The sequence below is a fragment of the Ovis aries genome, chromosome 14, assembly GCF_016772045.2.
Source record: "Ovis aries strain OAR_USU_Benz2616 breed Rambouillet chromosome 14, ARS-UI_Ramb_v3.0, whole genome shotgun sequence".
Lineage (NCBI taxonomy): Eukaryota > Metazoa > Chordata > Mammalia > Artiodactyla > Bovidae > Ovis > Ovis aries.
Window position 1 is genome coordinate 53,205,238 of NC_056067.1, and position 12,325 is coordinate 53,217,562.

Consider the following 12,325-nt stretch of genomic DNA (forward strand, 5'->3'; position numbering starts at 1 on the left):
GGGGCGAGGTTCAGTCTTGAGATAGGAATTTAAGAGTTGTCAGTGAATAATGACATTTAAGACTGGGAGAGGCTGGCGAAGGAACAAGTGTAGATAGAAAAGAAATCCATGGCCTTACGGCTGGGCACTCAGATGTAGAGGGCTGGGATCAGCCAAGAAGACTGAGGAAGAGCAGTCAGGGAGTGAAAGGGGAGATCCAGGGTGGTCTGCTGTCCTGGCAGCTGAGTGAGAAGTGCAAATCGAGGGTTTTATGGTTCATTAGCTAAGTCTTGTCCAGTTCTTTGCACCCTGATGGGGCTGTAGCCTACCACGCTCCTGTGTCCATGGAATTTCCCAGGCAAGAATACTGGAGTAGGTTGCCATTTCCTTCTCCAGTGTATCTTCCTGACCCAGGGATCGAACCTGTGTCTCCTGCACTGGCAGGCAGGCAGATTCTTTACCACTGAGCCACCTAGGAAGTCCAAGCGAGGAGGGAAGGGTTAATGAGGCCAAATGCTGCCTAGAAACCAAGTTCAGTGAAGTCTGAGAACCAATCGCTGGGGCTGGTGACACAGAATTCATCAGTAGTCCTGGAAAGGGGAATTTTGGAGGTGTGGTGGGGGCAGGAGCTTAATTGGGTGAGTTCAAAGAGAGATTATAGAGAGAACCTGTGTCGATGATCCTTTCTAGGGAGGAAATGGAGTGGTATCTGGAAGGAGGCTCAGGATCTCAAGAGGTTTATTTAAGATGGGAGATGTCACAGGTATGTTTGTGTGCCTATGGGGTGATCTAGAAAAGGGGAGATTGATGCTCTGGAGGAGAGAGGAGAGAATCACAGCCTCATTTCCTTGAGTGGGCACGATGGGTGGGACTCAGGGCACAAGTAGGGTTGGTCTAAGGGGCCTGGGCTGTTCGGCCACAATAAATGGGGAGGGGCTCTATGGGCACGGAGACAGGCAGGTGTTGATGTAGTGTCAACAGTGTCGGGAACATGCTCTCTCCTCGTTCCTTCTGTTGTCTCAGTAGCATGGGAAGGAAGGTCAGGGGTGAAAAGGAGGTACTGAAGTTAGCGGAGAGAAAGGAGAAAGCATGAAATAGTGAATGGCCAGGGAAATGGAGACAAATAGAACCAGTTACTTGAGGTCATCGGATGTAAAAGTGTCGGGTCCCCATGATTGTGTGATCTTCTCTGTTCACATTTGTTTCTGAGGGCGTGCAGGCACAGAGTGGGGTGGCAGGCTGACTTTCACCAGGGCTGGGTTTAGATGAGGTCCCACCATGTGCCCCATGAAGGATCCATGAATCAGAGGCAGCCCATGCAAGGACCTTATGAGCAACGTTAAGGAGCTTGAATGAGTCAGGATGGGCAGGGTGTGATGTGTGTGTTCGAAAGAACCCCGCCATGGTGTGGAAGGTGGGTGGGAGAGGCTGAGATTATTGGCCAGAGTCAAGGGAGAAGTCTAGAGGGGAGGGCGAAGAGGGGGTGGGAGAGCCTGGGCCAGGGCAGGGACAGTGGGAAATGAATTGGGAGACATTTGAGAGGCAGGATATACAGAGTGTGGTGACTGTCAGGTTGGAGACAGAAAGGGAGGTGTCTAGGTGACAGCCAGGTCTCCAGCTCAGGTCCCAGTTGGGGAAATGAGGTCAGTTAGGACCTGGTGAGTATAAGGTGATCCGTGGGTTGAACTGTGTCCCCAACTCCCCTCCCCCCCAAAAATAATATTGAAGTCCTAACTCCTTCTTCAGAATGTGACCTTATTTGGAAAAGGGGTCCCTGCAGATTTAATTACTTAAGGTGAGGTTGTGCTAGAGTAGGGTGGGTCTTTAAGCCAACATGATAGTGTCCTTATAAGAAGAGAGAGACACACGGAGGGAAGAAGACAGCTCTGTAAAGACAAAGGCAAAGATGGGAGTGAAGCTGTCAGAAACAAGTAAGGCCTGGGGCTACCAGAAGCTGGAAGAGGCAAGGATCCTGCCCTAGAGCCTTGGAAGAGAATGCAACACTGCCAACAGCTTGATTTCAGATTCCTAGCCTCCAGAACTGTGAGAGAATGCATTTCCAGTGTTTCAAGTCCCCCAGTTTATGGTCCTTTGTTATGGCAGCCCTTGGAAATGAATACACTGCACATCCAGGGCAGGCACCCAGGATGCTAGGGCTCCATGAGTGTGTGGGCTGAGCGGCGAGTTGGGTCTAAATCTGGTCTGGAGCTTGTGCAGAGGCTGCTGGTAGGGAGCCATCGGCAGAGCAGTATGAAGCTCTTCAACAGTGAGGTGCTGGGGGAGATCAAGGTCAGGGGACATTATTCCTCCGGCTCCTTGTGCCCTCAGCTCTTGTCAGAGCTCCCCTGCCACTTAATTATCTGCTGAATAAATGAAAATTCATAAAAAAGCAAAACCAAACTTTGGTCACTAATTGTCTGTCTCCATCCTCTCCTCGGAGCCCCAGATCAGGTCTCCTGGACGCTTTCATCTTGGATGTCCCCAGGCACTTTGTATCTGTCCTCCATCCCAGACTGACCTGAACATCCTCCTCTCACTTCTCTGGTCTAAAGTGTGCCTCCTCCACCTGACATCATTGCCCTGAGTACTATCACCCCCTTGTTGCTTTCCATAACTCTTGCCTACCCTTTGCCAGAGTGCCCCCACTTCCTCCAAGGCTCGACCTGCCCGTGTGGGCACACCACAGCTCTGGGTTAGGGCATCCCTTCTGGCTGTTTGAGGGATTTGGGGATCTCGGTTGTGGGCAGATCTGCATTTTGGAAAAGGACCTGTGAGCAGAGGTCTCTAGTTTTTTCTATGTAACTAATAGAGTATGTGAGAGTGGAGCCCAAGGTGAATTTTAGAGTGCAGATGTACAATGAAGGTCAGATTCTCACCAAGGTCTGCAAGATTCTGAACTCTTTGCCTACCCTTTATGCCTCTCTGATCTTACTCGGCTGGGCTCCTGCTTCTTCTGCAAAGATTCAGTTTGACCTTAGGGCCTTTGAACTCACTGTCACCGATCCATGGAATGCCCTTCTGGTTTCCTCAATCTATATGGACTCTGCTGAAGTGTCACTTCCACAGAAAGACCTCCCCTGACCATCTCCCATACAAAACAGCCCTTCCTTCACTCTCCACCCCTACGCCCTGCCTCTTATCCTTCACTGCGCTTATCACCCACCTGATATTATGTTGGCCAAAAAGTTCGTTCCAGTTTTCCAAAGATCTTTAAAACCCAAACGAACTTTTGATTGTCACCCCTTCTCCACTAGAATGTCACCTCCATGAGGGCAGGAACCTTGTCTGCTTTGCTCATTGCTGTAACCAGCAATGTCCAGAACAACGCCTGGCACAAAGTAGGAGCTCAATAATTATGTGTGGAATGATGGGAAGAAAAGAAGCGCTGGTATCATATGCAACGTTTTGTGGTTATGTGCGTTTCCCCCACCCCGAGCAGGGGCCAGTCCTTTTGGTCACCTCTCCAATGGGCTCTGGGAGTTTGAGAAAGAAAGTGAAAGTGAAGTCGCTCAGTCGTGTCCGACTCTTTGTGACCCCATGGACTGTAGCCTATCAGGCTTCTCCGTCTATGGGATTTTCCAGGCAGGAGTGCTGGAGTGTATTGCCATTTCCTTCTCCAGGGGATCTTCCCAACCCAGGAATCGAACCCGGGTCTCCCGCATTGCAGGCAGACGCTTTACCGTCTGAGCCACCAGGGAAGCAGATCCTGGATGATCTGGGTTCTAGCAGGGGTGGGAGGGGACCCTGGACAGAGCCGAGAAAAAAAAAAAAGACGAAGAAAGGGATTCTAGGGTCGAGGTGGAGGCTGGGATTTAGGGAACAGTCCACAGGTGACCTGTGTCGGACGATGTATGGGGAGGCACGTTCGTGGGAGGGACCCGGGTCTTCTTCCTGCTCCGCCTACTGCTTCCCATGTTTTAGGACAAACTCGGGTCTCCCCACCCTCCCCCCACCCCCAGCCTCGGAGGAAACAGACATAGCAATTTCAAAGACAACCAGCAAAGCGTTTTGTTTATTCACTAAAGCGCAACACCCGGGCCCAGCCCTGAGCTAAAAACCAAACAACTTAAAAATCTGACTGGGGCTTTTTCTTTGCCCCTAAAATAAAATCTAGGCGGTTGCCATTCCCCTCCGGGCATTAAAACCCCTTTCTAGTGGGAGCTTCGTTTACTAAACTGTTGGAGGTTGAAAAAAACACGGGAGGACAGAAAGGACCATTTTACAAACTGGGGGCATTTGTGGGGGCGGGTGGGAGGTGGCGGAGAGATGCCCTCTCGCTACGGAGAAGACCCGTCGGTGATTTGCCATCACCGTGGGGGCAGGAGCGCAGTAAAAGGAATGAACGATGGGAAGAACAGCGGGGGTGGGGGGGAGTTCAAGGGTACTGGCTCACCCCAAGGCTCTCCAGCCCCAGACAAGCTTGCGAAGACGTGGTGTCCCTCTGACGCGACCCCTCCTTCCCCCAGCTCTTGATGGATAGGATGCTGAGGGTGGGACCCATCCGGTGCCGTCCACGATGAAACGATGGGTCTGCCGGTGGCCCGAAGGAGGCGGAGAAGGCTGGTTTAAGTCAGAATCCCATGTTAAAGTTCTTGTGCTGGAAGGTCCACGCCAGCCTGTTGACTCTCTCCAGATTCTCAGGGGTGTCCCTGGGAGAGCACAGCGAAGTCCTGCAAGCCCGACGGTCCAAGAATTCCCCAAGGAATGGAACCCTGAGGGCTGAGAAGTCAGGCAGGGCAAGCGTCCCAGAAGAACTAAAGATCCATGGACTGTGGCCCAGGAGGAGCCACAGGGCTGTGTGGTCCAAGGAGTAGGGGATCCCGCTGCACCGGAGAATCCACAAACACTCCCAGAGTCCCGAGAGCTGAGAGTTCTAAGGGGCGGCAGAGCTGGCCTGCCTTCCCACTGCCTGCGTTGTTCCAGGATCCAGCAGGGATCGAGTACTGAGAGTCAGACGTTCCAAAGGGCCGGAAGAGTCCAGAGATGGGGAGAGTCCAGGGGCTTGGGAGGGCTGAACCAGGGAGGGTTGGGGCTGCAGCGGGTGGGTACCTGACGGTCTTCAGCGCTTGACCTTGCGGCCGGCTGAGTTGCGCCCACTGCGGCGATAGAGAGACTGCTGCCCCCCGTTGAGCGGGCAGTACTTGAGCGTGTGGGCCTGGTCCCCGGTGGCCCCGCACAGGGGACACACATAATGCCGCAGGATGGGACACACCACCACGCCCTCCGGGGTCTTCAGCTGGTGTGAGGAGTACACGTGGCGAGACTCTCCATTGTGTTTGCAAAAGTTGCACAGGGTGGCCAGGCCCCCGCCAGTCCCCCGTCCTCCCTGCCCCTGATCCTGCTCCACATGGGGCCCAGGTCTCGGCTCCCCAGTCCCTTGGGTCTCCAGCCCCTGCCCCCGACTCTGGATCAGTGCCAGCACCACCTGGCTCAGGTTGAAGTAGTCCTTCCACATGTCAAAGGGTGGCAGCTGCATGGCACCCGGGGGAGTGTTGGTGGTGGGTGGCTGGAGAGAAGTGGGCTGGGGGCCTGCAGACAGGAGCAGCTGATGGTTTTCAGGAGTGGAGAGGAACTGCACCCCCTTTTATATTCCCAAAGACCCTTCTAAGCAAAGGTGGAGCTTAGGATTTAAAGGGCCCACTCCTTACCGAGACCCTTCTGACTTTAATTCTCCATGGAGATCTGGAAGGCGGTCTTTCCTGTTGTCTCTGGTGCTTGCTGGGCCTGCAAGGTGCTCTGTGACCTCTGGAATGACCTGGGCCTCAGTTTTTCTGGGCCTCAGTTTTTCTGTCCTTTCAACAAAACTTCATGTCTGCAAATGCCCCCACCCCCATCCTCCCTTATTCCAGGGCTGGGGGCCTGCTCCCTCCATATACTGCAGAGCCATTCCCAATCATAACAACATAACCCCTTACCAGGAGCCAGACACTGTGCCGCACAGTCTCATTCACAATCTGATCTCATTTTCACAGCAATGCCAGGCGGGTAACACACTTATGATCCCATTTTATTGACAAGTCACTAAAGCTCAGAGAGGAAAACTCAGTGGCCCAGAGTCACATAACAGGTATGTGGCAGAGCTGGGGCTTTAAATTGAGGCCATGTGACTCCACAGCTCAATGCTCCTCCAACCTATTTAGGGTTAAAATTTCATTTTTCATCACATCTGGAACTAGGAGCCACTTACTCACCAAATATCTACTAAGTGCACACTGGAGTGTTCAATGTTTTGCAAAAATGATCTCTCTGAACCTTGTAACCACTCAAGGAGGCGGATACCATCGTTTCTATTTTATAGAAAAGGATATGAGGCTCAGAGAGGTTAAGGAGAGTACTCAAGGTCACACAGCAGGAAAATTGCAGAGTAGGGATTTGCACCCAGGTCTGCCCCCAGAGAATGGCACTGGGAATAGATCTGAAAAGCAGCAGAGAACCTTGGTATGGCACAGTCTCCCTTAGAATGCCCACCTTTCCCCCTTGGGCTGGTATATTGTCCCAGATCCTTCCTGACCTTCATGTCTCCTGCCCATGTCACCTCCAGGAATATTTCCTCCATCTGTGGTTCCCAGTTGGTCCCCTGGATCACTCAACACAGAAATCATTGAGGCCCCTTATACTGGGTTCTAGAAACTCAGCAGTGGCCACAGCGACTTTGTGCCTGTGTCGTGAACAAGCAGTCCAATGAGGGAACAGCCAGCAAATGAGAAACAATAGACCATAAAGAGCCAACTACTAATTCATAGCCTGGACTGGGAGAGGGGACCTGGAAGTTGAGACCACATGGAACAATCTTCTAGGAAAAGGAGCACAAGCTCTGAAGGCATGAAGTTTGGGGACAGCAAGCGGGAAGGGGTAGCTAGAATGGAGTGAGGGTCCCAGATGAGGCCAGCCCAGTGTGCAGGGGCTGCTCTCAGACTATGACCTCCCTCAGGAGATGTTTTGGAATTGATGGGGTGTTTGGGGGTTTGATACAGTGATTGGAGGTGTGATTAGATGTAAGACCCAGGGACCAGCAATGCTGAATGTCTCAACCATCCATTCAACCAAGGTCTGTCTCAGACTCCATTTAACTTTCCACTGTCTCACTGGCTCAGGGGTAAAGAACCCACCTGCCAATGCAGGAGATGAGGGTTCGATCCTGGGGTCAGGAAGATCCCCTGGAGAAGGAAATGGCAACCCATTCCAGTATTCTTGCCTGGGGAATCCCATGGACAGAGGAGCCTGGTGGGCTGCAATCCACGGGGTCACAAAGAGTTGGACACGACTGAGTAACTAAAGAACAATTACATTCTGCTGGACACTCATGCGTGTAGGAAAACCCATTTATGATGAGCTGAGTCTAGAGCTCAGCTATGTTTTACATATAAACACTAAGTGCTTCTCTCTGACCTTTCTTGGAATGCAACGTCAGTGTCCATCATGGCCTGCCTGTTCTTGATTTGCTGAGAAATTGACCCAGAGTTGTTCAGTCTTTCTAGAAGCCACATCACCCCACGTGCTGTTAACTGTGGCGACCTTCCAAACAACACACAGATTATTCCTATCTCATTCATGGTGAGTCTACGCAGAGATGCTATCTGCCTGAAGAGGTGCTTTGTAGAGTGGCCATGCCTGAGCATCTCTAGATCAAAATAGACAATTATTTGATTATAAATTGTTCCCTTTTTATTCATAGTTAGCCTGGTGGGCTACAGCCCACGGGGTCGCAAAGAGTCAGACATGACTGAGCGACTTCACTTACTCGCTTAAGACTATTTTGGAAAATATTAATTTTGGTATTAATTTTGGAAAATAAAATTTGTGTTGGTGGGCTATATTATCTGTGAGTTTAATTTCAGAATATCAAAGGGACATCTTAAAATGTTAGATACAGTGGATGTCAGATCTCACCTGGTTAAGAATCTGTGGGACTTCCCTGAAGGTACGGTGATTGGGAATCTGCCTGCAAATGCAGGGGACACAGATTTGATACCTGGTCCAGGAAGATTCCACATGCTGCTGCAGAGCAACTAAGTCTGCTAGGGCCGGCGAGCCACAGCTAATGCGTCTCTGAGCCACAACTGCTGAAGCCCATGTGCCTTAGGGCCTGTGCTCTGCAACAAGAGAAGCCACCACATGAGAAGCCTGTGCACCACAGCTAGAGAGTAGCCCCCACTCTTGGCAACTAGAGAAAGCTTGTGTGCAGCAATGAAGACCCAGTGCAGGCAAAAAAAATAGAGTAGTGTGTACCTGTAAAAAAATTACCAACAAAATGAACCTGTTATGAAGACTGAGACCATCCCATTGGTCTTTGCCTGCAGAGCAATAGGGAACCTCTGAAGGGTATAAGCAGGGGAAGGACATACAAGAAATACATTTTAAGATGTTCCTCTGGTTGTTGTTAATTGAATAAAGGCAGTGGGGTTGTTCCCATTAGCTCGTATCAGATCAGTCTAGTCAGAGAGCCAAGTCCGAACGAAGTCTGTTGAGGACTTCCTTTTGGCAGGCACTATATCTTCCCTTTAGAAAGAGCTTATGACTCCCTTTGGCGGTCCAGTGGATGAGAATCTGCCTCCCCAGGGCACAGGCTGTGACTATTTGTAAATAGCAGTTTGGCTGTGGGGTATGCATATTCAGTGTTGTTGCTGCTGTTTACTCGCTTAAGTTCTATCCAACTCTTTTGTAAACCCATGGCTGTAGCCCACCAGGCTCCTCTGTCCACGAGGTTTCCCCAGCAAGAATACTGGAGTGGGTTGCCATTTCCTTCTCCAGGAGGTCTTCTAGACAGGGATCGAAACTGTGTCTCTTGCTTTGGCAGGCGGATTCTTTATCACTGAGCCACATGAGAAGTCCTATTCAATGTTAGCCATGATAATTAAGACACGATTAAAGTAATAATCTATCTCTTTTGGGGAGGGCATGCCACACAGGGCACGTAGAATCTTCATTCCCTGACCAGGGATTGAACCCGCACCCCCTGCATTTGAAGTGCAGAGTCTTAACCACTGGACCTCCAGGGACGTCCCTAAGCTAATAATCTCAAGAGCACTTATTTACTGAGCAGCTTCTTAGGCCCCAGACCATGCTCAGGACTCTACCTGGGTGCTTTCCTTGCTTCCTCCTCAAATCCTGCGAAGTAGTGTCTAGCAATGGCCCCATTTTACAGATGAGCAAAGAGAGGCTCAAACAGGCTCAGGGCTTGTCCGAGGCTGGTGAATGGTAGGCTGGAACTCAAACCCAGGGCTCGAAAAGCAAATCGAGCAAGAGGGGCTTGCCAGGCCCAGGGTCAGAATGAGGTAAGAAACTAAGAGGGACGGGGCGACTGGAATGACATAATTTTCACAGAGAGAACTGTCAATCATTGATGGACGTACCCCAAGGCAGAAGAGACCTGGCTCTGCCTCGTGGAAGAAGGAGGAGGCTCCTGGAGGAAGGAACTGGGACGGGTGTAGGGGGTCTCTACACTAAGCGTTCTCCATAAAGTTACAGCTGAGACCTTCAGCTCGAGAGGCGTTGAGTTCCCTGTGTCCAGCAGGGCTGGACCCAGTGACCCAGTCAGTCTGGTCGCTACAGCTGTGGCATCTGTAGGAAGTCTGAGAATCAATAAGGATTCTTATTGATTGTAACCTCGGGGCAGCAGCTTTGTGACTCCCCTAACAACCTCACCTATTGTTTGGAAACTCTTCATATTCTGCTGTTTGTATTTTTTATTTTTGGCTGCCCCAGGTGGGCAAGCAGGATCTTCATTCCTCAACCAGAGATCGAACTCGTGCCTGCTGCTGTGGAAGCACAGAGTTCTAAGCACTGGACAGCCAGGGAATTCTCAGTATTTTTCCTTTATTATTTCTTTGCCCAGATTGTTTTCTTCAAGACTCTGTTACTGGGGCTATGACTACCCTTCCTCCACCCAACCCCACCCCACCCCCATCCCCTCTCCAGCCCCTACCCCCACCCTGCTATGTTTTGTGGGATAAGTAACTGAAGGACATCCTCTTCAGACAAGTCGCTTGGGGTGCGGTTGCTGCTGTGTACCAAGAGAAAGTCAGAGATGATACTGATGAGAAATTCATCAGCCTGGTGTTTACTTGATCATAACCTCCACCCCCACAGCTCCCCCTCACCACTCTCAACCGACCAGACTCCACAGCTTCCCTGTTTACTTGTGAGTTTCCACCTCAGGCTCATGTCTGCCAGAAACAGCTCATGGAGTGGGTGGAGGGGGGTTCCAGAGAGGGGTGGGCAGGAACAAGGGTAAGTCAGGAGAAGAGAAACCTTGAGAAAGAGGGGGAGAGACACAGAGGGGCAGCAAAGAATCTCAAAGGGACAGAAGGACACACCTGTGCAGAGACCAAGATGGGGGAGATGGAGACCTGAGTGAGATGCCCGGAGACCACGGAGGTCACGGCCATCGTCCTCATGGTCTCCATTTAGTGGGTGATGGCCTGTGCAATCTCAGGAAACCCTCAACACAACCCTGTCAAGTGGTGGGGTAGTATTCCCATTTTACACAGCAGGAAACAGGCTCAGGGAAGTGATATCTCTCATCAACGTTATCCAGTTAGCCTGGACTCCAATCCAGGTGTGCAGAAAAAGGCACATATTCACCCTCACAGGGACTGACAGGGACAGAGGTTCCAGGAGAAAGAGATGGAAATGAGAGGCAGGAAAGGAAAATAAAGTGGCTAGGTGTGTGGCCCCTGTGGCCAGAGGGCTTGGGTTTAATCTTGGCACGGCTGCTTCCAGATGTGTGGCTGTTAGCAAGTGATGTCACCCCTCTGGACTTCCATTTCCTGCATTTCACAAAAAGGAAGAGCATTGAAGACCCCCTACTCTGAGGCTGTTTTGAGGAGGACAGCTGACAACACAGGTGAAGTTATTAGAACAGGTACACAGTGAGCTTTAGCCATCATTTAAAATTTTATTCCCTCGCTAAAGATTTGTAGAAGAGTTCTAGGCAGAGCAGAAGAGATTGTGCAGGCACTGAGAGATGGAGGAATATTTGCTCATTCATTCAACGAATACTTACTCACTACATAACTCATGTCTGGCCCTGTTCTAGGTGCCAAAGATAAAGCAACGAACAAGAAATACAAAAATCACTGCCTTTAGGGAGCTGGAATGTTCTATAGAAAATAAATAAGATAGACAAGTGAAATATATCGCAGGTAAGGCTGTGTGCTATAGAAAAAAATAGAGGGGTAGGGACACAGAGAGTGGTCAGTGGGGACTTCCCCGGTGGTCCACTGGTTAAGACTGCACACTTCCACTCCTGAGGGTGTGGGTTCCACCCCTAGTCAGGGAACTAAGACCTCAAATGCCACATTGTGTGGCCAAATTAAAAAAAATTATAAAAATTATTTTTTAAAGTATACATATTTAAAATGTCCTAATCATCCCAACTTACTAATAATGTCTTATTGCAGTGTTTGATTTTCTCCTTTATATCCAGGACCCAATTTAGAATTCATTTAGTTATATCTCTTTAGTCTCTTTTAATTGACAATTCCCCCTTTTTTTCTTTCATGATTTTTTTTTTTTAAGACAGCTAAGTAGTTGGTAGAATGTCCTTTACTTTGGGTTTGTCTTATAACTTCCTCATCATTATATATAGGCATCTGGAGCAATCATAGTACATAGTGCTAGCCTGTCCTGTGCCAGGAGGGCTGTCACAAGGCGGTGGGGGGCAGGGGGGGGGACACAGGCCATCAGGGTGTCTGTCACTGGTGACGTCCTAGATCTCACCTCTGTACACTCCCTCTCCCCTTTGTCATTACCAAGTATAATAATTGGTGGGATAACCGTTGGAGGCTAGGTAAAGATCCTGTTTAGGATACACTTTAACATTTTTTAAAAGTGCCTACCATCACATGGGAGACAGAAATTCTCATTCTCCCGGAGCAAACCTTTTAGCTGGGCGTGAAGTCGGAGGAGGAAGACAACAGACCAGCAAATAAGCGAAAAGTTACACGATGTCCAAGGCGACCCCTGGTGAAGGCAGGGCATGTGTCTTGTTTACTGCTGAATCTGTGCCTAGAACAGCATCTGGCACACACACTCAGTAAAGACATCTTGAATGAATGAATGGATAGCATTAAGTGCTATGAAGATTGTAACACAGACTCTTTGTTAAAGAGGGGTGGGGTGAGGCAGAGTTTGAGGTAGAACGTTAGGAGTGTCAACCTCCCTGTACCTTATAAATGTTTTGTATATATAAGACCCATGCTGGGTCTTCCTTGCTGTGAGCGGGCTTTCTCTAGTTGCTGCGAATGGGAGCTACTTTCTACTTGCAATCCATGGGCTCAGTTGCCGCTCATGGGCTCCAGAGTGCAAGCTCAGCAGGGGAACAGGGGCTTAGTTTCCCCGTGGC

At 50.1% G+C, this 12,325-nt stretch overlaps 1 protein-coding gene across 1 annotated transcript; it reads right to left on the reverse strand.

The window, feature by feature from the left end:
* Positions 1-3,988: 3,988 nt before the first annotated feature.
* On the reverse strand, positions 3,989-8,687 carry NANOS2 (nanos C2HC-type zinc finger 2). Its single transcript, XM_042232206.2, has one exon. It carries the CDS (start codon positions 5,453-5,455, stop codon positions 5,039-5,041), a length of 417 nt encoding a protein of 138 aa, XP_042088140.1. The 5' UTR covers positions 5,456-8,687; the 3' UTR covers positions 3,989-5,038.
* Between the last annotated feature and the right edge of the window lie 3,638 nt (positions 8,688-12,325).